This window comes from Salmo salar, chromosome 10, assembly GCF_965601325.2.
Source record: "Salmo salar chromosome 10, fSalSal1, whole genome shotgun sequence".
Lineage (NCBI taxonomy): Eukaryota > Metazoa > Chordata > Actinopteri > Salmoniformes > Salmonidae > Salmo > Salmo salar.
Window position 1 is genome coordinate 11,501,827 of NC_138300.1, and position 25,854 is coordinate 11,527,680.

At 42.5% G+C, this 25,854-nt stretch overlaps 1 protein-coding gene across 3 annotated transcripts; it reads right to left on the reverse strand.

Annotated features, from left to right (window-relative positions):
- Positions 1 to 25,486, reverse strand: LOC106613504 (thromboxane A2 receptor). 3 transcript variants are annotated; one of them, XR_014378982.1, is made up of 5 exons: positions 24,857 to 25,486; positions 16,828 to 17,711; positions 973 to 7,458; positions 772 to 884; positions 1 to 660 (listed from the first exon to the last, which is right to left on the reverse strand). XR_014378982.1 is itself a non-coding variant. In XM_014215803.3 (3 exons), exons 2-3 carry the CDS (start codon positions 17,614 to 17,616, stop codon positions 7,150 to 7,152), a joined length of 1,098 nt encoding a protein of 365 aa, XP_014071278.1. In that variant the 5' UTR covers positions 17,617 to 17,711; positions 24,857 to 25,486; the 3' UTR covers positions 1 to 7,149. The 3 variants fall into 3 exon arrangements, 1 of the variants encoding a protein (XP_014071278.1); XR_014378981.1 differs by having other exon boundaries at positions 772 to 7,458; XM_014215803.3 differs by having other exon boundaries at positions 1 to 7,458.
- Positions 25,487 to 25,854: the final 368 nt, after the last annotated feature.

A 25,854-nucleotide genomic window follows, 5' to 3' on the forward strand; every position in this document is an offset into this window, starting at 1 on the left:
TTTTGGTGTAACCTTTTATGTTTTATTTCCCCTTGGAGTAAACACATGCCAACTTTCAACCACTGTATAAACTCTACATCTGCATTGCACATGCTGTGTCATGACACAACATACTCTAAAATATCTGCACCATATACACAGTCAGACATAACATTGTCCCATCTGTTTTCCTGCAAAAAAATAAGACTTGCAAAAGCAAAGATATGCACTGAGTGTACAAAACATTAAGGACACCTACTCTTTCCATGAGTTGCATCCCTGTGGAACGCTTTCAACACCTTGTAGAGTCCATGCCCCGACAAATCCTTAATGTTTTGAACACTTAGTGTACACATACACAGTGAACTAACTATGCAGCATGATATGTATTGTTTCTTGCATCATTTCACATAAATAATACTGTTTTCACACTTGACTTCATAGCTTTGGGTTGACCTCGCATTGAACTTTATATTTTATCCTTCAAAGGATTTGTAACATAATGAATGAGGAGTTTATTGGAGTAATGCTCATGATTAACAAATAATGACGCATTCGTGTCCATATATTGGGAACATCTCTCCTCATCTCTCCCTGGAAGTGAATCCATGACATTCCACAAAATAAACACCTCTTTGGCCCATCCCTGCTTCACTGTATGAAAATCAGCCAGAGTTGAACCTGAGGACAGAATAGGGGGTCAACTCTAAGAGTCATAAAGCAGATAAGGAGTGTTGAGTCAAAATATGCCCAGGTGAGGGATACTGTCTGAAGGGCAGTCAGCCAACCAACCTGCGGCACTGTTCCAGCAGAGGCCAGACACCTCACCAGAGCCGATGACAGTTGTCCTTTATGTTGTCTTTGGTGATGAATACTGTGCTTGGTTGCTCTGTTAGATAGAGCAGCTGCATAGCATCAGGAGAAAGTTAGTACACGCACGCATGCACACACACACACTTTCACATGAAGGCATAAATTCAAGCACATACTCACATGCATATGCACACGCACACGCCACGGCCTTGTGGTCTTTGGCATGGAAGCTGACAGTGCTGTGTATTCTTCAGAAACATCCACACTCTGCGTACATTTCCTTGTTCTCTACTAAACAATGCTTAATACCGGCCAAACCTGGGCGACGCTGGGCTAATTAAGCGCCACCCTGTGATACAGCCTGGATTCAAATCAGGGTGTCTGTAGTGACGCCTCTAGCGCTGAGATGCAGTGCCTTAGACCGCTGCGCCACTCGGGAGCCCCACTATGTGCTTAGGGCACAGGAATAACCAGCTCTGAGCTCCAATGCCATGCAACAGCCCTGCCCATTTTCAGAACTCTATAAACAGCACCTAAAAAAAACTATATAAATCACAGTCAACACTCTTCAGGAAACAGTACAGCAGGAAGGCTGTCAGCCTGGACAAGGTCTCACCAGCCACACTTAAGCACTGCGCTGACCAGCTCTCCCGTTTTCACGGACATATTCAACCAGTTACTAGAGCAATGCACTGTTCTTGCCTGTTTACATAATTGTTCCAGTTCTGAAAAAACTCAAATGTGTCCTGTCTGAATGATTACAGACCTGTAGCGTTCACCTCAGTCATCACGAAAACCTTAAAGCGCCTCGTACTGTCCCATCTCAAAACCATCACTGATAGCTCCCTCGAGCCACTGCAGTTTGCCTACAGAGCTAACAGGTCTGTGGACGACGCTGTCAACATGGGCCTCACTACATCCTCAAACACCACGATAACCCCAAGACATATGGAAGGATTTTGTTTGTGGACTTTAGCTCTGCATTCAATACATCATCCCAGAACTGCTACAAGACAAAACTGTCCCAGCTGAACCTGTCCATCTGTCCGTGGATCACTGACATCCTAACCAACAGGATGCAACATGTGAAGCTGGGAAAACTCGGACTCGGAGCGCCGCAAGCACGCGTGCTCTCACTTCTACTCTACACCAACTCTGAACCTCCAATAACGTATCTGTCAAACTACTCAAGTTTGCAGATGACACCACTCTGGTTGGTCTCATCACCGACAGTGATTAGTCCATGTACAGTGGAGAGGTTGACTGGCTAGTGGCCTGGTGCAGTCGCAATAACATGGAACTCACAGACAAAACCGTGGAAATGGTGGTTGACTTCAGAAAACACCCCCCCCCCCCCCCCAACATCTCTCACCCTCGAGATTGATGGCTCAGCTGTAAGCATTGTTGCATCATTCAAATTCCTTCGGACCATCATCTCCCACAACTTCAAATGGTTGTTCAACATCACAGAAAGCACACCAGCGGATGTACTACTTGCAGCAGCTGAAAAGACTGATCCGGTTTTATGCATCAATCGTTGAGTCAATCCCCGTCTTGTTGGGGTCTGCGTCTGCCCACTACAAGAGCAAACTGCAACTCATTGTCCGGTCTGCAGAAAGGGTCATCGGCTGCCACCTGCCCTCCATCGAGATCCTGCACGACTCCATGGCAAGGAAGAGTGCAGGAAAGATAATCGCCGACCACTCCCACCACTCCCACCCCCTTCTCCAAAAATGCAACTCATGAACAAAATCTCCCGCCTCCTGAAATCTTTCTTCCCCTGTGCTGTGGCCCTCAACAACCAGCCATCTGGCCCATAGAGACCAAAGGACTATGCACTCTATGCTACGCACCGCATCAAGCCATCTATGAACTGTACACAAAAGGACTGCAATATACTGCATTGCAATATGTCCATATCTCTGCATTTAGATATACAGTGCCTTCAGAAAGTATTCATACATTGACTTTTTCCACATTTTGTTACGTTACAGCCTTAATCTAAATTGGATGACATTGTTTTCCCCCCTCATCAATCTACACACAATACCCCATAATGACAAAGCGAAAACAGGTTTTTAGAAATGTTTGCTATCACAAGTATTCAGACCACTTTCTCAGTACATTTACATTTACATTTTTGTCATTTAGCAGATGCTCTTATCCAGAGCGACTTACAGTAGTGAATGCATACATTTCATTTCATTTCATACATTTTTTTCCCTCTGTACTGGCCCCCCATGGGAAACAAACCCACAACCCTGGCGTTGCAAACACCATGCTCTACCAACTGAGCCACAGGGAAGACCCAGTACTTTGTTGAAGCACCTATGGCAGCGATTACAGCATTTAGTCTTCTTGGGTATGACGCTACATGCTTGGCACACCTATATTTGGAGAGTTTCTCTCATTCTTCTCTGCAGATCCTCTCAAACTGTCAGGTTGGATGGGGAGCGTTGCTGCACAGCTATTTTCAGGTCTCTCCAAAGATGTTCGTTCGGGTTCAAGTCCGGGCTCTGGCTGGACCACAAGGACATTCAGAGACTTGTCCCGAAGCCACTACTGCGTTGTCTTGGCTGTCCAGACGTGACACTAGGCATTCAGGCCAAATAGTGCATCTTGGTTTCATCAGACCAGAGAGTCTGAGAGTCTTTAGGTGCCTTTGGCAAACTCCAAGCGGGCTGTCATGTGCCTTTTACTGAGGAGTGGCTTCCGTCTGACCACTCTACCATAAAGGCCTGATTGGTTGAGTGCTGCAGAGAAGCTTGTCCTACTGGAAGGTTCTCCCATCTCCACAGAGGAACTCTAGAGCTCTGTCAGAGTGACCATCAGGTTCTTGGTCACCTCCCTGACTAAGGTCCTTCTCCCTCGATTGCTCAGTTTGGCCGGGCGGCCAGCTCCAGGAAGAGTCTTGGTGGTTCCAAACTTCTTCCATTTGTGTTCTTGGGGATCTTCAATGCTGCAGACATTTTTGTATCCTTCCCCAGATATGTGCCTCGACACAATCCTGTCTCGGAGCTCTACAGACAATTCCTTCGACCTCATGGCTTGGTTTTTGCTTTGACATACACTGTCAACTGTGGGATCTTATATACACAGGTATATGCCTTTCCAAATCATGTCCAATCAATTAAACTTCACACAGGTTGACTCCAATCATGTTGTAGATACATCAAGGGTAATCAATGGAAACAGGATGCACCTGAACTCAATTTTGAGTCTCATAGCAAAGGGTCTGAATACTTATGTAAATAAGGTTTCTGTTTTTATTTGTAATAAATGTACAAACATTTCTAAAAACCTGTTTTCGCTTTGTCATTATGGGGTATTGTGTGAAGGAAAATGTTTTATTTAAGCAATTCTGGAACAAGGCTGTAAAGTAACAAAATGTGGAAAAAGTCAAGGGGCATGAATACTTTCCGAATGCACTGTAGTCATACTGATACTGTACATTTGTATATATGCTCATTCTCTTATATCTCTATGCTCACCCTGCCTAGTTGTATATCATGTACACTACCGGCCCAAAGTTTTAGAAGCTCATTGAAAGGTTTTTCTTTATTTTTACAATGTAGAATAATAGTGAAGATATCAAAACAATGAAATAACATATTTGGAATCATGTAGTAACCAAAAAAAAAGTGTTAAACAAATCAAAATATATTTTATATTTGAGATTCTTCAAATGCCATCCTTTGCCTTGATGACAGCTTTGCACATTCTTGGCATTTTCTCAACCAGCTTCATGAGGCCGTCACCTGGAATGCATTTCAATTATTTGTGTGCCTTCTTAAAAGTTAATTTGTGGAATTTCTTTAATTCTTAATGCATTTAGCCAATAAGTTGTGTGGTCACAAGGTAGGGAGGGGTATATAGAATATAGCCCTATTGTGTAAAAGACCAAGTCCATATTATGGAAAGAACAGCTCAAATAAGCAAAAATAAATTACTTTAAGACATGGTTAGTCAATACGGAAAATTTCATGAACTTTTCAAATTTCTTCGAGTGCAGTCACAAAAACCATCAAGCGCTGATGAAGAAACTGGCTCTCATGAGAACCGCCACAAGAATGGAAGACCTAGAGTTACCTCTGCTACAGCGGATAAGTTCATTAGAGTTACCAGCCCAAATAAATGCTTCACATAGTTCAAATCAAATTTTACTGGTCACATACACATGGTTAGCAGATGTTAATGCGAGTGTAGCAAAATGCTTGTGCTTCTAGTTCCGACAGTGCAGTAATATCTAACAAGTAATCTAACAATTCCACAACAACTACCTAATACACACAATCCAAAGGGATGGAATAAGAATATGTACATATAAATATTTGTCTTCAACTCACAGACACATCTCAACATCAACTGTTCAGAGGAGACTGTGTGAATCAGACCTTCATGGTCAAATTGCTGCAAAGAAATCACTACTAAAGGACACCAATAATAAGAAGAGAATTGCTTGGGCCAAGAAACATGAGCAATGGACATTAGACCGGTGGAAATTTGTCTTTTGGTCTGGAGTCCAAATTTGAGATTTGGACTCCTAGGACATCATGTTACACAATACATGCATTTTTGTTCGATAAAGTTCATATTTATATATAAAAACAGCATTTTACATCGGCGTGTGACATTCAGAAAATATTTTCCCTCAAATGCTTCCGGTGAATCAGCGCTACAATTTACAAAATTACTATTCGAAAACATTGTTAAAATGTAATATTGTCATTCAAAGAATTATAGATTAACATCTCGTGAATGCAACCGCATTGCCAGATTTAAAAAAGAACTTTACTGGGAAATCACACTTTGCAATAAACGACATGGTATGCTCAGAAAAATAGGCTAGGCGATACATGTTAGCGCCATCTTGGAACAATCTAAAATCAAATATACTATTGTAAATATTCCCTTACCTTTGATTATCTTCATCAGAAGGCACTTCCAGGTATCCCAGGTCCACAACAAATGTAGTTTTGTTTGAAAAAGTTAATAATTTATGTCCCAATAGTTCCTTCTTGTTAGCGCGTTCCGAAGGCTACTCATAATGTACTGAAGCGCGCGGGACTTGTCGTCACCAATGTGCAAAAAATATATATTTACATTCGTTCAAACATGTCAAACGTTGTATAACATAAATCTTTAGGGCCTTTTTCAACCAGAGCTTCAATAATATTCAAGGCGGACGATTGCATTGTCTTACTAAACGTTTCGGAACAAAAAGGGTTCCCATGGGTGCCCGCGTCATAGTAGTAATGGCCCTCCCCCTGTGACCAACTTCCCAAGCCTCTCTTTGGGTCAGTTTCTACCATAGAAGACTCAAACCACTTTGTAAAGACTGTTGACATCTAGTGGAAGCCTTAGGAAGTGCTAAATAATTAATAAGTCCCTGTGTGTTTCAATGGAAAAGGCTTGAAGTGATTCCACAAATCAGATTTCCACTTCCTGTTAGGATTTGTCTCAGGGTTTTGACTGCCATATGATTTCTGTTATACTCAGACACCATTCAAACAGTTTTAGAAACTTTAGAGTGTTTTCTATCCAAACCTACTAATTATATGCATATTCTAGTCACTGGGCAGGAGTAGTAACCAGATTAAATCGGGTACGTTTTTATCCGGCCGTGCAAATACTGCCCCCTATCCCCAATAGGTTAACTAGCATGGCTACCACAGCATTCTGCAGCAATATGCCATCCCATCTGGCTTGGGCTTAGTGGGACTATACTTTGTTTTTCAACAGAACACTGACCCAACACACCTCCAGGCTGTGTAAGGGCTATTTTACCAAGAAGGAGAGTGATGGAGTGCTGCATCAGATGACCTAGTCTCCACAATCCCCGACCTCAACCCAATTGAGAGGGTTTGGGATGAGTCGGACCTCAGAGTGAAGGAAAAGCAGCCAACAAGTGCTCGGCATATCTGGGAACTCCTTCAAGACTGTGAAAAAGCATTCCAGCTGAAGCTGGTTAAGAGAATGCCAAGACTGGGCAAAGCTGTCAAAGGCAAAGGGTGGCTACTTTGAAGAATCTCAAATATAACATATATTTTGGTTTGTTTAACACTTTTTTGGTTACTACATGATTCCATGTGTTATTTCATAGTTTTGATGTCTTCACTATTATTCTACAATGTGGAACATTTTACAAATAAAGAACAACCCTTGAATGAGTAGCTGTTCAAAAACTTATGACCAGTAGTGTATGTAAACTATTTTTAAACTCCGTTGTCTGTATTCTGTTTCTAAATGTTGTCTATCACTAACAGCACCATATCACCAGGTAAAATAAAGGTGATTCTGATTCTGAAATAATAACTTCACCGACGAGGTTGAACACCAATGCACAACAGGAACCAGTCAAGGCGGTGAAGGTGGAGCCTTCTCGTTAAACGACTGGTGTTTGCCTTCCTCTTTGACCGACACACCCCCATCGCCGCCCCTTAGCGGGTCGCTGCCCACGGAGGCACGGGTGAGCCGGCAGACGGTGCTCCTGATGGAGCCCCGGGACCAGTCCCAGCGGGGGTAGAGGCGCTTGAGGACAGCGCGGCGAAACAGGATGTACACCCAGGGGTCCAGGATTTGGTTCCAGGTGGCGAAGCGAATGAAGAGCAGCAGGTAGTGGATCCGGAGTGGGCTCCCCGAAAACACAGTCTTTGTAATAAACACCTGTGGAGTGTAAGGGGAAGGAGGGAGGAGAGAGGTAGATAGAGAGACAAAGAAAAATAAAGTAATAGGGAAAGAAATAGAAGGACAGAGAAAGACAAAAGGATGAGAGATGGATATGGAGATACATAGAGAGAAAAGGACAGAATAAGGAGAGAGAAGGAAAGACAAACAATTTAGACAGACAATGAGAAAGAGGGGAAAAATTAAAACAACAGATAGAGGGACAGAGGAAGTGAGAGGAAGAGCGAGAGTTGTCATCAGTAGTTTGAACACACAAGTGCAGCAGCTTGGGCCTTCACACAAACACATACACAAACAGATGTCTGAGACCAGGACTTGGTCCACCCAGGGAGTACATTGCTGGGCTAATTTGGGCCGGGCCTCTGAGGTACTGGCCCAAGCGTCCACAGAGCAATCATTCTCCCATATAGGCATGCCTCTAGCCTTATTGCTAGTCCCATTAGCACCAGGGCAACAACAATCTCTTTTGGGAGCAGCTAGATATGCTAACAAGCTCTACTCCTCAGGAATGACATATGCACTTGTGTTCAGCAAATAATTTGCATTTTCCAGATGCATCTAACACAGATGTAGGATCTTAATTTGAGCCAGTTTGCTACAGCAGGAAAATAATCCTGCAGCAACAGAAAATGGGAATTATATGTATTACAAATAATGTTTTTTTTTTTTTGGTATGGGTTGATACATTTTTCGCAAATCAAGTCTGTAATTTTAAAATGGAAATCAAACTTTAGAAGCCTTTCTAAACCTTGAATACACTACAAGTTTGCATATTTTTAGCAACAAAGGAGTGATACAATTAAAAATCCTACATCTGTATGTCAAAAATACTAACAGACCCACAGTGACTTGGTGTCTCAGAAGTGCAGCTAGCAGCCAGTGAGTCAATGCGGTCGGAGGAGTCATGCCCACATGCCCTTGTGCCCCCTCCGATTTTTTGAAATGTAATTTTAAATAAAATATATACACTACATTTCAAAAGTTTGGGGTCACTTAGAAATGTCCTTGTTTTTGAAAGAAAAGCACATTTTTTGCTCATTAAAATATCAAATTGATCAAAAATACAGTGTAGACATTGTTAATGTTGTAAATGACTATTGTAGCTGGAAACGGCTTATTTTTTATGGAATATCTACATAGGCATACAGAGGCCCATTATCAGCAACCATCACTCCTGTGTTCCAATGGCATGTTGTGTTAGCTTTTCCAAGTTTATCATTTTAAAAGGCTAATTGATCATTAGAAAACCCTTTTGCAATTATGTTAGCACAGCTAAAAACTGTTGTCCTGATTGAAGAAGCAATACAACTGGCCTTCTTTAGACTAGTTGAGTATCTGGAGCATCAGCATTTGTGGGTTCGATTACAGGCTCAAAATGGCTAGAAACAAAGACTTCTTCTGAAACTCGTCAGTCTATTCCTGTTCTGAGAAATGAAGGGTATTCCATGCGAGAAATTGCCAAGAAACTGAGGATCTGGTACAACGCTGTGTCTGGCCTAGGTCACAGTCGTTCATCCACAGTGGCTCGCTCACCTTCGAAGGAATCCGGAAGTCCCCGAAGGCTGTTTTTTCGAGAGGATCCGAAGCCACCCGAGCTCCCTCGAGAATCATTGGCGATGGGTGAGCCAGATACTCCCTTTCTGGGATATGTCATCGTTGAGGGTAATGTCCAGATGGATCCTGGAAAGGTGAAAGCAGTGGTGGATTGGCTTCAACCTACATCCAGGGTGCAGTTGCAATGTTTCCTGGATTTTGTTAACTTCTACCGCCGTTTCATTCAGGGTTACAGCAACCTGGCAGCCCCCCTCTCTGCACTCACCTCTCCCAAAGTACTGTTCACATGGTCTCCAGCTGTCGACAGAGCCTTTATGGACCTGAAGCATTGCTTCACCATAGCACCCATCCTCATCCATCCGGATCCGTTCCGTCAATTTATGGTAGAGGTTGATGCTTCTGATGTTGGAGTGGGGGCCATCCTGTCCTAGTGATCTGCCCAGGACCAAAAGCTTCATTGCCAGTCCACGACCATTCTCTTGCCTACCCCGTTTGGATTGTTGAATAAATATCAAGACTCAAACCATCTGCCTCCCGTGTCTGCATCTGGGTGTGCCCTTATACCTCTCAGATGCCGATCAAATTGTTAGCAGTCCGCAGGTCCAGCTCGGTAAAAACAATTGGGCCCCGTGCAGCTGTTTAATGGCGGACGGCACCAAACGGGAGGGGGAAGAGACTTCTGTAGTCAGTACACAGAAGAAGACCCCCATCCTTGGCCATGAAGATGCAGTGGTGGAAAAAGTACCCAATTGTCATATGAGTAAAAGTAAAGATACCTTAATAGAAAATAACTCAAGTAAAAGTGAAGTTCACCCAGTAAAATACTATTTGAGTAAAAGTCTAAAAGTATTTGGATACTAGTAAAAGTAAATCGCTAAAATATACTTAAAGATAAAAAGTAAAAGTACAAATCATTTCATATTAAGCAAAGCAGACAACCGCATTTTCTAGTTTTTTTATTTACAGATAGGGCACACTTCAACACTCAGATATAATTTACAAACGAAGCATGTGTTTAGTGAGTCCGCCAGATCAGAGACCGTAGGGATGACCAGGGATGTTCTCTTAATAAGTATATGAATTAGACCACATTTTCCTAACCTGCTAAGCATTCCAAATGTAACGAGTACTTTTGGGTGTCAGGGAAAATGTATGGAGTAATAAGTACATTATTTTCTTTAGGAATGTAGTGATGTAAAAGTAGTCAAATACCCCAAAAAACTGACTTAAGTAGTACTTTAAAGTACTTTTACTTAAGGACTTTACACCACTGCGAAAAAGAAGCCAGCCGATGCAGGGGAGGTGGATGAAACCTTGGAGAGCCTCCTGGATGTGCTCCTTCATAGGCTTGGTTTCAGCCACCGACAGGGGGTAGATGCGGCTGCGCGGGGGCGCAGAGTCTGTAAGCAGGTCGATAGCTCAGTCCCAGGGCAAAGAGGAGGGAGACAGGTGGCGTGAGTCTTGGAGAAAACCTCCCAGACATCCTGGTAAACCTCAGGGATGTCGGCCTGGAGGGAAACCACAGGATTCTCAACCTACGTGAACCACAAGGTAAGGAAAAGCAGGTCTTCAGGCATCTGGGTACCCAGGCCGTAATCTCGGGGGCCTGGATAATGAGGAAGGTGATGCTTTCTTGGTGCTGGGCTCCCACGGTGATGGTGAGTAGTGCTGTGATGTGTGTGACTGTGCCAGATCCCAGTAGTTGGTTATCCAGTGCTTGAACTGGAAACGGAGAGGAGAGCCTGCTCATTCCATCAGCTGGATGCTGCCACAGTATGAAAGGGGAGGGCGTACTCCGCAGCAGTCTGGTCCTCCTGCCGTGGTTGGAGTCGGCGCTCAGTGTTGGGGGCTCCCGTTTGATGAGCAAAATTGAGGGAGCACTGGAGGAAGAAGGCACAGCATTTGGATGGAGTCCTGTCATAATTGTCTGGAAGGGACAAACAGGCATCGCTGACCTGGGCAGACTGCTGAATGGGCTGGGGTGCGGGCTCGCTGGGTCAACTCATTGTAGAGGATCCTTCGCTCGTTGGGGGTGACTCCCTTGGGGAAGATCTAGACGTTGAAGAACTCCGTTCCCAGATGCGCCAGCTGACCGTGATGTTGGCGAAGTAGGTATCCCTGTTTGCCGACCATCTGGGAGATGTCTCGGTTGGCTGCTGTTTCCATTCTGTGAGGCAATATTCTGTAACGTAGATGCAGATGAGTCAGGAAGCAAGTGCAGTTAATGAGTTTAATGATGAAGAACATTGAACAATACAAAACACGAAAATAAAGAAAAGTCCATCTATGATTGTGGATGAATGATTCAGGCATTTGGATGATCAGGTTCGAGATGAGGTCCGGACAGTCCCAACCAATGTGGGGCGAGTGAAGACAGGGGTGCTATAAATATTCTTTTTTTCTTTGCCTCAGTCTTGACTCCTGGAACAGGATGTAAAGCCAGGGGTCACATATCTGACTGAAGGTGGCTGGAGTGGCGATTTCCTATGAAAAGCCACTTGCGCAGGAGAGAGCTGTCCATAACACAACAAAAATCTGATTTCCAAACGTTACTCTTCTTGGGTGAAGTTCCCATTTATTGCCCATATAAAATATAAATAGTTCCAAAACACATTCCTGTAGAAAATGTGCAGAGAGATTTATTCTATAAACTGTATCTGTGATACGGTAAGAACTGTATGTGCTCTCCTCTCACCTGTGCTAAACCTTCCTGGTCACCTGTGCTAAACCTTCCTGGTCACCTGTGCTACCCACACACACACACACACACACACACACACACACTCACACACACACACACGTCACTAGTGATGCATGACCAACATATAGTACCCTCTAGTGTACAAAAGTTAAAATAACCCTTGACAGACATGTGACTCGTTTCAGGAAACTAGGAGTATGTTGCGGGTCACTACTTCACAGAAGAGCCGTTTGAACGTAAACTTTTTTTTAATCCAAATGTTTTTTTGGGGGGCAGAAATGCCTTCTCGAACATGTGAACTTTCACGTGCCTTAATAACAAACTTGTATGGCATCTGTAAATACAAATAAAATTGTTAAATTACGAGCCTAGTTGGTTAAGCCACAGAAAAAGATGGCAACCTTCCTGCTAGCCATGATTGGCTGATATAATGAGTGGGCTGGACATGCTGAGAGATGCGTTTGGATTGGTCTGCCATACAGCACGCTTCTGTCTATTTGAACTGGTCAGTATGTCTAGGTAATCCTGTCTAACGCAGCTTTAAAAAAAAAAAAGTATCCCGTAGTAAAGACTCCACTATGCAAGTATCCATTTAAATAGAATGTCACTGCACAACTGTTTCAGAGCACTCTCGTCTGAGTGTGCCAGAGCGCAGAATAACTGATGAATTTATAAACGCTCAACACCGGTTGAATATGGCCGGTGTCAGTAAATGTCAGCAAAAAAGTGTAATTAAATTGTTGTCAGGAGCACAGTTATAGTCACCAACACTCTGGATAACATGAAAACAGCCAAACCAGCTCTGCTAGGGCTGAGTAAAATGGTCAGAGTTCGGGTGGGGGCTAAAGCTTAAGATGATTCTTATGGCATTGCACACAGTCAGTGTGAACCAGAGTGACTTGACACAACAACGGCGGGCAAAGCAAGCTGTACCAACAAAACGGAAACGACACAGAACGTCTTATATAATGAAAGGGGTTGCAGTCTGCTGTGAAGCATTCATCCATGTACCGGGTAAGAGTCTAGCTACAGTTTCATATATTATACGTTTCTAATTTCGTCAAAGTTGTTTTCATTGCAAGTTAAAGCTTACTGTTAGCTAGCTAGCTGACGTTACATGGCTGGCTCGCTAGCTAACATTATGTTTATGATCTGTGAGTACAGTCGTGGCCAAACGTTTTGAGAATGACACAAATATAAATTTTCAGTCTGCTGCCTCAGTTTGTATGATGGCAATTTGCATATACTCCAGAATGTTATGAAGAGTGATCAGATGAATTGCAATTAATTGCAAAGTCCCTCTGCCTTGCAAAAGAACTGAATCCCCAAAAAACATTTCCACTGTATTTCAGCTCTGCCACAAAAGGACCAGCTGACATCATGTCAGTGATTCTCTCGTTAACACAGGTGTGAGTGTTAACGAGGACAAGGCTGGAGATCACGCTGTCATGCTGATTGAGTACGAGTAACAGACTGGAAGCTTCAATAGGAGGGTGGTGCTTGGAATCATTGTTCTTCCTCTGTCAAACATGGTTACCTGCAAGGAAACACGTGCCGCCATCATTGCTTTGCACAAAAAGGGCTTCACAGGCAAGGATATTGCTGCCAGTAAGATTGCACCTAAATCAACCATTTATCGGATCATCAAGAACTTCAAGGAGAGCAGTTCAATTGTTGTGAAGAAGGCTTCAGGGCGCCCAAGAAAGTCCAGCAAGCGCCAGGACCGTCTCCTAAAGTTGATTCAGCTGCGGGATCGGGGCACCACCAGTACAGAGCTTGCTCAGGAATGGCAGCAGGCAGGTGTGAGTGCATCTGCACGCACAGTGAGGTGAAGACTTTTGGAGGGTGGCCTGGTGTCAAGAATGGCAGTAAAGAAGCCACTTCTCTCCAGGAAAAACATCAGGGAGAGACTGATATTCTGCAAAAGGTACAGGGATTGGACTGCTGAGGACTGGGGTAAAGTCATTTTCTCTGATGAATCCCCTTTCTGATTGTTTGGGGCATCTGGAAAAAGCTTGTCCGGAGAAGACAAGGTGAGCGCTACCATCAGTCCTGTGTCATGCCAACAGTTAAGCATCCTGAGACCATTCATGTGTGGGGTTGCTTCTCAGCCAAGGGAGTGGGCTCGCTCACTCACAATTGTGCCTAAGAACACAGACATGTATAAAGAATAGTACCAACACATCCTCCGAGAGCAACTTCTCCCAACTATCCAGGAACAGTTTGGTGACGAACAATGCCTTTTCCAGCATGATGGAGCACCTTGCCATAAGGCAAAAGTGATAACTAAGTGGCTCGGGGAACAAAACATCGATATTTTAGGTCCATGGCCAGGAAACTCCCCAGATCTTAATCCCACTGAGAACTTGTGGTCAATCCTGAAGAGGCGGGTGGACAAACAAAAACCCACAAATTCTGACAAACTCCAAGCATTGATTATGCAAGAATGGGCTGCCGTCAGTCAGGATGTGGCCCAGAAGTTAATTGACAGCATGCCAGGGCGAATTGCAGAGGTCTTGAAAAAGAAGGGTCAACACTGCAAATATTGTCTCTTTGCATCAACTTTATGTAATTGTCAATAAAAGCCTTTGAGACTTATGAAATGCTTGTAATTATAGTTCAGTACTCCATAGTAACATCTGACAAACATTTCTAAAGACACTGAAGCAGCAAACTTTGGAAATTAATATTTGTGTCATAGTCAGTAGACAATGATGGTACATTGCATTCAATTTGAAATCCACAGCAGGTGAAACAGCGGCACTATTCGCCCCAGGCGCATTTGTAACTGTTTTGTTTTTGAAATGGGGCGGAGGAGCATCCTGCATCGTGGTAGAAAAAGATCATAGCGCCGCAGGGTATGCACTATCGCATGTGCAATCATGTCAGGGGGAAAAAAACAGTGTTCGTTGTTTAAGGTAACGTCTTTGTTGTAGTAATATCGAAAACGGACGTGGCAGTTTCACAGCTAAGGATTCCAGCTTAGAAATTACAAAAACTTTCTCACATATAAATACTGAGTGATGATTAAAATGTGTTTGAGAGGATATCATGTTCTCCTGACCTACGTGCATATATACTGTGCAGTGCCTTCAGAAAGTATTCACACGCCTTGACTTTTTCCACATTTTGTTGTGTTACAGCTTGAATTTAAAATGTATTAATTTGAGATGTATTGTCACTGGCCTACACACAATACCCCATAAAGTCAAAGTGGAATTATGATTTCAGAAATAATTACAAATAAAAAAAGTGGAAATGTCTTGAGTCAATTAGTATTCAACATCTTTGTTATGGCAAGCCTAAATAAGTTCAGGAGTACAAATTTGCTTAACAAGTCACATAAGTTGCATGGACTCACTCTGTGTGCAATAATAGTGTTTAACATGGTTTTGAAATGACTACCACATCTCTCTACACATACAATTATCTGTAGGGTCCCTCAGTCGAGCAGTGAATTTCAAACACAGATTCAACCAAAGACCAGGGAGGTTTTCCAATGCCTCACAAAGATGGGCACATATTAGTAGATGGGTAGAAATAATAAAAGCAGACATTGAATATCCTTTTGAGCATGGTGAAGTTATTAATGCCACTTTGGATGGTGTATCAATACACCCAGTCACTACAAAGATACAGGCGTCCTTCCTCACTATCACGTTTCAGGGAAGACCCAGATGTAGACAATGTCAAAGTAATAAAAGTTTATTACTAGAACAGGGGGCAGGCAAAACGACAAGTCAATGGCATGCAGAGGTCAGTAATCCATATCAGAGTCCAAAAGGTAGAGAACGGCAGGCAGTCTCGGGGTCAGGGCAGGCAGAGGTCAATAATCCAGTGTGGTGTGACAAGGTACAGAAACAGCAGGCAGGCTCAGGGCAGGCAGAATGGTGAAAACTGGGAAAACTAGAAAACTGGAACTAGAAACAGACAGGAGCAGGGGAAAACCGCTGGTAGGCTTGACAAATAAAAACAAACTGGCAACAGACAGAGAACACCTGTATAAATACAATGGGGAAGATGGGCAACACCTGGAGGGGGGTGGAGACAAGCAAAGACAGGTGAAACAGATCAGGGTGTGACACTAACTCAGTTGCCAGAGAGGAAAGATTCCGCTCAGGGATTTTACCATGAGCCAATGGTGACTTTAAAACAGTTACAGAGTTTAATGGCTGTGATATGAGAAAATGTAGGATGGATCAACAACATTTTAGTTACTCCACAATATTAACCTACGTGAAAGAATGAAGCATGTACAGAATACAAATATTTCAAAACATTCATCTGTTTGCAATAAGTCACTAAAGTAAAACTGCAAAAAATGTGGCAAAGAAATTAACTTTATGTCCTGAATACAAAGCATTATGTTTGGGGCAAATCCAACACGACACATCACTCTTCATATTTTAAAGCATGGTGGTGGCTGCATCATGTTATGGGTATGCTTGTAGGTTAAAGGATAAGGACTAGGATACAAATAAATGAAATAATATAGAGCTAAGTAGAGGCAAAATCCTAAAGGAAAACCTGATTCAGCCCGTTTTCCAACAGACACTGGGAGACAAATTCACCTTTCAGCAGGCCAAATATACACTGGGGTTGGTTAGCAAGACAACATTGAATGTTCCTGAGTGGCCTAGTTACAGTTTTGACTTAAGTCGGCTTGAAAATCTATAACAAGACTTGAAAATGGCTGTCTAGCAATGATCAACAACCAACTTAACAGAGCTTAAAGAATTTTTTTAATAATAAATATTTAACAATCCAGGTGTGCAATGCTCTTAGAGACTTACCCAGAAGTACTCACAGCAGTAATCGCTGCCAAAGGGGTGTGAATACTTATGTAAATGAGATATCTGTATTTCATTTTCAATACATTTTCAAACATTTCTAAAAACATGTCTTCACTTTGTCATTAAGGGGTATTGTGTGTAGATGGGTGAGAAAAATTTACATTTTTATTCATTTTGAATTCAGGCTGTAACAAAACAAAATGTGGAATAAATCAAGATGTATTAATACTTTCTGAAGGCAATGTATTTACTTTTTCTGTGTGTGCATGTGTTGACAGAGTACCATAGGCCGCCACTTACCAGCAGGGGGCACCAGCAGATGGAAGCAATCATCATGATCCAGATGAGCTGCACCATCATCTCCACCTCGTAGTCGCGGCGCCGCTGCCTAGCATCCTGGCTGCAGCACACCTTGACCAGGGTCACCACGCTTATTGTATTGAGCAGGAAGGACACGGCGATGGACAGCAGCCCCACCAGCGAGAAAAGCAGGCAAAAGGCCATGTCGCTTGCCTCTGAGCTAATTTTAAAGAAGCACCAGGAGCCCGGTATCTGCATGTGGTAGCTCCCCATGCCAACCAGGGGCAGCAGTGAGATGCACCCCGCCCCTGCCCATACCATCAGCACTATGGACACGGCCCGCGACTTGGTCATCATGCTGGTCGAGCGGGCGAATGGCCGATTGATGCCCACGAAACGCTCCATGGCCATGGTGGCCCCCAGCAGCAGCGGGCACAGACCGTAGAAGACCATAGACATGCCCATGAAGTTGCAGAAGTGGCAGTGCGGGTCCAGGCGGCGCCAGTTGAACTGGGTGAAGTGGAAGGAGACCACGATGGAGCCGGTGACCAGGAGGCCCATGAAGTCGGTAAACACCAGGCCGCAGAGGAAGATGAGGAAGGAGGAGTGTGACCGGCTTTGCGTGCGTGGGAAGGACTTCAGGAGGACCACGAAGGCGATGAGGTTGAAGGTGAGGCCCAGTGCACTAAACACTGATGAGAAGTAGGCGGAAGCAATGGTGTGGGTGTAGTTGAAGGGGGGACTGTTGATGGAAAAGCACAGTGGGGTCGACTCGTTAGAGTGGTTCATTGTGGCTGGAGGCGGTTTGGCTATTCCCAACGCACTTCAGAAGAGAAGGAGGAACTAGTCCATTTTGAAGATTTCCATCGTCTTTTTTCTTCACCCTGACAAATGAGAAGACAGAATTTTGGCTTAGTCAGAAATGTGTAGACAAAGTTTATGAAATTTTGGTTTACTTCAGAGGACAGAATCATAAACGTTGTACACTTCCATTCAGCAGAGACTATATAATATGTTGTGGCTGAACTGTTGTGGCTGAGTGTAATTACTCCAAAACTGGAATAATGACACTCGACTGACCTAAAAAACTACTTACAGCTTTCAAACATCTAGTTTCTGATGAAAAACATGGAAACTGGCTGGGAACTGCCAGAGACCTCACGATACAATATTAACACGATACTTAGGTGCCGAGACGATATGTATTGTGATTATCAATATTCTACATGTATTGTGATACAATACTGCAATTGTATTGCAATTTGATGTTCCAAACTTATTGCTTAGTATATGTCTAATGCAGAGAGACAAGAGAGAACATTTGTTTTGGCTTGGGGGGCAAGGGTGGGTAAGGATGGGACAAGCTTGGCTTGGGGGTGGGGCAAGGGGAAGTGGGAATAAGCTTGGCTTGGGTGGGGTAAAGGGGGGAGAACAGGGAGGAGGTGGTGGAGAGGGATGGATTTGGTTCGGGAGAGAGAGAAGAAAGGACTTAAATGTATAAATATATACTTTTTATGTCTTGTAAACCCATTGTAAAATGAATATGAGTTTTGGACAGATTAGGAAAGGATGGTGAATCATTAGTATTCCTTGTTTGTTATTAGAACTAAGATATAATGGTGGTTATTGGTGAGAAAGGAGAGGGGCTTTGTCTGGGGGATTGGGATAGGGTGACTGGGAGGGCATCAAACACTTCTCTGAGGTGTGCGTGGGGCCTACACACATCCCATTTCACTCTCTCAGAGGACCAACTCACCCCAAGTAGACCCCCACCATCCACTATACTTTACAAAACAACCACAGCACTTAAGTGGCAGTCCTTCTTCAAACGTACAGTGCCGGTCAAAAGTTTGGACACACCTACTCATTCAAGGGTTTTTCTTTATTTTTCTTATTTTCTACATTGCAGAATAATAGTGAAGACATCAAAAAAATTGAAATAACATATATGGAATCATGTAGTAACCAATATATATACAGTGAGGGATTAAAGTATTTGATCCCCTGCTGATTTTGTATGTTTGCCCACTGACAAAGAAATTCTCAGTCTATAATTTTAATGGTAGGTTATTTGAACAGTGAGAGACAGAATAACAACAAAAAAATCCAGAAAAACGCATGTCAAAAATTTTATAAAATGATTTGCATTTTAATGAGGGAAATAAGTATTTGACCCCTCTGCAAAACATGACTTAGTACTTGGTGGCAAAACCCTTGTTGGCAATCAGAGTTCAGACGTTTCTTGTAGTTGGCCACCAGGTTTACACACATCTCAGGAGGGATTTTTTCCCACCCCTCTTTGCAGATCTTCTCCAAGTCATTAAGGTTTCGATACTGATGTTTGGCAACTCGAACCTTCAGCTCCCTCCACAGATTTTCTATGGGATTAAGGTATGGAGACTGGCTAGGCCACTCCAGGACCTTAATGTTCTTCTTCTTGAGCCACTCCTTTGTTGCCTTGGCTGTGTGTTTTGGGTCATTGTCATGCTGGAATACCCATCCACGACCCATTTTCAATGCCCTGGCTGAGGGAAGGAGATTCTCACCCAAGATTTGACGGTACATGGCCCCGTCCATCGTCCCTTTGATGCGGTGAAGTTGTTCTGTCCCCTTAGCAGGAAAACACCCCCAAAGCATAATGTTTCCACCTCCATGTTTGACGGTGGGGATGGTGTTCTTGGGGTCATAGGCAGCATTCCTCCTCCTCAGAGGACAACTGGTGAAAGTGTTGTGGTCAGATGAGACCAAAATGGAGCTCTTTGGCATCAACTCAACTCGCCGTGTTTGGAGGAGGAGGAATGCTGCCTATGACCCCAAGAACACCATCTCCACTGTCAAACATGGAGGTGGAAACATTATGCTTTGGGGGTGTTTTTCTGCTAAGGGGACAGGACAACTTCACCGCATCAAAGGGACGATGGACGGGGCCATGTACCGTCAAATCTTGGGTGAGAACCTCCTTCCCTCAGCCAGGGCATTGAAAATGGGTCGTGGATGGGTATTCCAGTATGACAATGACCCAAAACACACGGCCAAGGCAACAAAGGAGTGGCTCAAGAAGAAGCACATTAAGGTCCTGGAGTGGCCTAGCCAGTCTCCAGACCTTAATCCCATAGAAAATCTGTGGAGGGAGCTGAAGGTTCGAGTTGCCAAACGTCAGCCTCGAAACCTTAATGACTTGGAGAAGATCTGCAAAGAGGAGTGGGACAAAATCCCTCCTGAGATGTGTGCAAACCTGGTGGCCAACTACAAGAAACGTCTGAACTCTGATTGCCAACAAGGGTTTTGCCACCAAGTACTAAGTCATGTTTTGCAGAGGGGTCAAATACTTATTTCCCTCATTAAAATGCAAATCATTTTATAAAATTTTTGACATGCGTTTTTCTGGATTTTATTCTGTCTCTCACTGTTCAAATAAACCTACCATTAAAATTATAGACTGATAATTTCTTTTTAAGTGGGCAAACATACAAAATCAGCAGGGGATCAAATACTTTTTTCCCCCCACTGTATATATATTTTAATTGCAATATGTAACTGTATCCCCCCCCACTACTGAAAAAGTGGTCTGTCTTAGTCTTTCCATAGCCTGGTGGAACCAGTCTGATTGCTACATTTACACTTTTATTAAACAGAGCGATCAGGCTGTTGCCACCTGGCTTATCTTATCATGCTGACACTGTTTAAACAGCAGACCCCTTACAAAAAAGATTGCCGTTTTGAAACTGCAGTAAAAGAGAGCCCTAACTGCAGTTGACTCTGATACTTTGGATGCTGTAGTTGCAGAATAACTGGAGTGTACTGCAGTTGAACTTCGTTATACTGCACTCTATCTGCAGTTACACTGCAAAATTACTGCAAAAAATAAATAAATAATTATTATTATTTTGGAGGCAGTATTTGCAGCTTAATGCAGTTATACTGCACTTTAACTGTCATGGTTCCTCCTGGCACCAGGGGGAGGCAGAGACCACCCTAGAGACTTTTATTGGACTCAGGTGTGTCTTATTATTTCATGATTGTTGCCCTGTTAAAAGAGGTGCGTTTTTCTGGTTTCCTATGTAGCAGAAGCTTGAATTGTTTACCGTGTGGGGTTGTTTCCTGGGTGAATTTTCGAGACGTAGTGTTTGTTGTTTTTTTCCCAAGTGTACTGTGATCCTGCAGCTACAGTTTCTCAGTAAAGTATTATGTTTATCTTTAACCACTGATTCCTCGTCTGGTCTCTTCTCTGCACCTTGGTCCAACCTTACCATGTCACACTAACTGCAGTTATATTGGATTCTGACTGCAATCTTTTTTCATATTGGAATAATCTACCCCAAACCACTAATTCATATGATTAACAGTGTTAGTGTTAAATAACACTATGTAAAAACAATATTTTTCGTGAACAAATGTTTAATGTTGCAGTTATAACAAGGTTGGTAGCAACATGTGAAAATCATTGTCATGATTTTTATTTTTAGGGGTGGATTATCCCTTTAATCAAGCCTTTCAAGACAACTATAATTTATGGTTGATAGAGACTTTAACCCCATGGATTCCATAGTGCGGGAGACAGTGAACATACAAACATAACTGTCATAGCCTGTAGTATCTCTTGGCAGGAAATGCAGTTAACGTTACATCAAAATGTACTTAATGTCCTTAAGCAAAACTTACTTTTCAGAGGTCCGTTTACTAGTCATTCACTATTGCAATCAAATGAAATGGAAATTTTAAAGCCTCCCTTATCATGGGGACATGATAAGGGAGGCGCAAATAGTGAATGCTAACAGAATTTGAGGATGGTTGTTAAACAACCCCAGGAAACACATATGCACTATCAAATTCTACCCTTTAAACATATTTTGGCTTGGACCTGAAATATCTCAAAATGTAAAAAACAGGAAACAGATTCTCCAAATGACATCCTAGAATGCTATCACTGAGGAACTTGTTCTAAATGCAATGAAGGTATGAACCCAAATCACTGCGGCCAGAACGTCCATATGCTCCAGTAGATCATATAAATAAGAAAACGTATCAGAGAAGTTCACCAATCAAATATTGAACACAGAGAGAGAGAGAAGGGTTCAGCTCAATATTAGTTGCTTAGTAGATAGTTGGGGTTGCTGAGATGGAGTTACTGATTTTATTTACTATATGAGACCCTTCCAGCTATGGCTAGACCTCCAGTCTTTCTGGGAGCAGGCTGCAAACTGGTATCAGGTCAAATTTCGCCTGTATTCCTTGGAGGAATTGGATGCATTATGAGGGAGATGTTGCAACCAGGCTTCCCTGTCTACCTCCATGATTATACTACACAGTCACAAGAGTAATTACACCGAAGCACTCAGCCACTATCATCATCCTCATTTCTATACTCATTCAATTTTGTTTTCCAACTAATGAGAGTCGATTACCACTGGATAAATGCACCAAAGAGAGAGGACGAGATAAATTAAAGACGATAATTACTATCACAACAATTATTCATTGCAACAGGTATAATGGTGTATGTATGGATTGCACCATTTTTAATGCATGCCACCTCTAAAAGGCCTAAATTACTATGTTATGTTTTTCCTTTTATGATCAGGAGGTCAGGAAAAACGTAATCATGGCGCTATCATCTAATGTAGCCGGTCTCCAATTTCTAGTAGTTAGGAAAGCAGCATCTTTCCATAATAACTAAAATTGGGTTTGTTAATCACATTTTGAATTTGAAATCTGATATTGTTGTCTGCCAGATGCCTTCTCATCTGTGTTAACAATCGGTCTCTACATCTACTAGAAAATACCATAAAATGCTCAACAGTTTTAGAGAATGGGCAGCAGGATAAGTAGGCCATCATTGTAAATAAGAATGGTGTTCTTAACTGACTTGCCTAGTTAAATAATGGTTAAATAAAATCATTTTAAAGAAAACAAATAAATTGGAAACAGGTGCGCTGTGTTCAGTCAACAGTTTTATGACATGTGAATTTAGATGTTAGTTTTATGGAAGTGATTTAGAGCTTTCAAATTGTTTAAATGAGAACCGTTTACTGTAATGTATAGTTTTATAAGTCTGTCTGTGGTCAATTTACAGTAGCCTAACCAGTTTAAAATAGCCTATAGGGCCTACTGCATCGTTTTCACATGACCTGGGGGTCTGCCCGATATTCACTCAGCCCTAAGCTCTATGTTCCCTCAGCCCCATTTTCCCTCACCCCCATTTTCCCTCAGTACCCACGGAACCAATTTCAATCAAATTGGCACAAATGTTTGTATTAAGGTAGAAAATCAGGATTATTTCAGCATCCATGAATATGTAAGGGTATGGGACCTACTGAATATGTTCAATCATGATGACCATGACCTTTTGTCAATATTACAGCGGAATTGCATTTTATGAGATTACTCAAGTAAAAATGGTTTTTAATGCTTTCTCTGAGCAGTTTTATTCAAAGTACAAAAATGTGTTACAATAAACATACATCTGTTATTGATGGTCCTTATTTATTGATTCAGGCAACAGTGAATCAAGTTACCAAAAGATCTGTGTACTTCAAGGATGTGAAAAATATTTTTGTTCACATACCATCACGTTTCTGTCTATAATGTGCCTCTTTTCTGTCGCCCCCCCCACCCCTTAAACAGGGTTACAATCTGTTTTTCCTCTCATTTGGCTTGCTAACGCCTGGTTTAGAAGATAGAACATATGGCTGGGTAAACATGGGGCTGAGGGAACATAGTGTGAGGGAAATAGTGTGAGGGAAATACTGAGGAAACGTAGAGCTGAGGGAACATGGGGCTAAGGGAACATAGACATGCCAGCTAGCATAACGTTCTGAGATCCATATGTTTCTTAGAGCGTGGTTGTCCTATGGTTATTTTGCATACTACCTTCCCACAATGTTCTGGGAATTGCATGCCATGGAACATTCTCAACACATTTAAGGAACTTGACAAAATACAATTTTATTTTCTTCGTATTTGTCACGGCTGTTTGAAGGATCGGACCAAAATGCAGCGTGTTCGTAGTTCCACACTTTGTGAAACTAAATGTCATACACAAAAAAATACTTGAATACACAAAAACAACAAACCGTGACGCAGAGAGGAAAACATTACTCAAAAGATAACCCACAAAACAGGAAGAGAAAAACCCCTACTTAAATATGATCTCTAAATCAGAGGCAACGAGGATCAGCTGCCTCCAATTAGAGATCAACCCAAACAATCCCAACATAGGAAAACTAGAACTTAAACATAGAAATAGAAAACATAGAACAACCCAAAACACACCCTGCCCTACTCTACTATAGAAAATGACATCTTACTAGGGTCAGGACGTGAGAGTACCCCCCCCCCCCACCACCCACCCCCTGTCACGTCCTGCCCTACTCTACTATAGAAAATGATAACCTATAATTTCCATTCTCAGTTAATTAAATCTCCCAGGAAAACTTTCAGAGAACCCATAGTAAAACGTTTTCAGGACCTCCCTGCAACCTAAAAATGTATGCTCCCAGAATATGTCAATATTCACTTCCATTCTCAGAATGTTTAAAAAAAACGTTCAGTTTTTACCGGTCAGGAAACGTATGGCATAGTTCCCAGAACAAATGGGAAACCAAAAACGTACATTCCCACAATTTACAAGGAACCAAATGTGTTAGCTGGGATGGTCCCATGGCCAGGTCTACCCTTATTGTTTTAGGCAAAGCTTGGGATTGCTTGACAGCTTGACACAATTAATTTGAAAAACAATTCCATCACGAAGCTGTAAGAACAGCAATACGCAAACAAAACACATCTATAGTAGTCTCAAATAAAAAAGACATGATCATTTCTTAAGAAATTGTTTACAATACCATTTAATGTAGACTAGGCACAGGCATAACACTTAAAGTATTGTCCACTGAAAGAAGATACATCCATAGGCTCCGTAAATATGTTAAAAAGGCATAACAACTTTGTAAAGAGTGAATATTTGAATATTCTATAACAGCCTACAATGACCTGTTTTTTTCAGTTTCAAAAAACGTAACATGTTGCCTACCTTTCTACAGCAGAGCGTCGCTGTCAAACACAAGTCATCAGACGAAGTTGACTGCACCTCATCTAATAGGCCTTATGCACATTCCATGGGGAGTCGACTCCAAAATAATCGATTCCTCCGAGTCCTTGCCCGCCGACTCGCATTTCTTGGTGTCAAGCTTCGGAATTGACTCCTCGACTCCTAAGGTTCAGTATTTTTGCAACGGAGGAAACTATTTCCCTTGTATATTTCAAAAACACAAACTCTCGCATCTAGCACAGCAAAAGATAGAGCGAGCTAGCGAGGGAGAGATAGAGAGCCACAGCCAGGCATAGGTAGGCATGTCGGCCACTAGGCAGACAGTCAGAACCGTGCATCGGTGATCATAAAATGTAGGCTATCGCAATTTCTTGTCTTGCCATGTAGGGACAATCAATGAGTGGGCTGAGCTATTCTACACACAACAGACCGAAGACCAAACACTAGCGAAGAGGAGCAGGCGACGGAGAGAGAGAGAGGATCAGGGCAGACATAGACAGTACCGTGCGCATAGGCTATATATGGTCATCTGTATCTAACAATGCCTCGTAAATTCACCAAAAGTATAGATTAGGCTATCACTATGGAGCATGGTTAAGGTATTATTCATTGTGCCAGTGAATTTAAGTTGAACATCGCCAAATGCATCAGTTTAATTAGGCCTAAATGTGCAATAAAATGTTTTTCTATAGTTTAGGCTATTTCATTCAACCCTGGCTTGCTGTTTATGGCATAGGCGAGGGCTCTCCAACTCTGTTCCTGGAGAGCTACCTTCCTGTAGGTTTTCGTTCCAACCCCACTTTTAACTAACCTGATTCAGTTTATCAACCAGCTAATTAATTAAATCAGATGCGCTAGATAAGGGTTGGAGTGAAAACCGAAAGAATGGTAGCTCTACCATGGATGGATTACTAAAATAATGATTATGACCACACTTCAATTTAAATGCACTGAACAAAAAAATAGTTTGGAAAAACGAA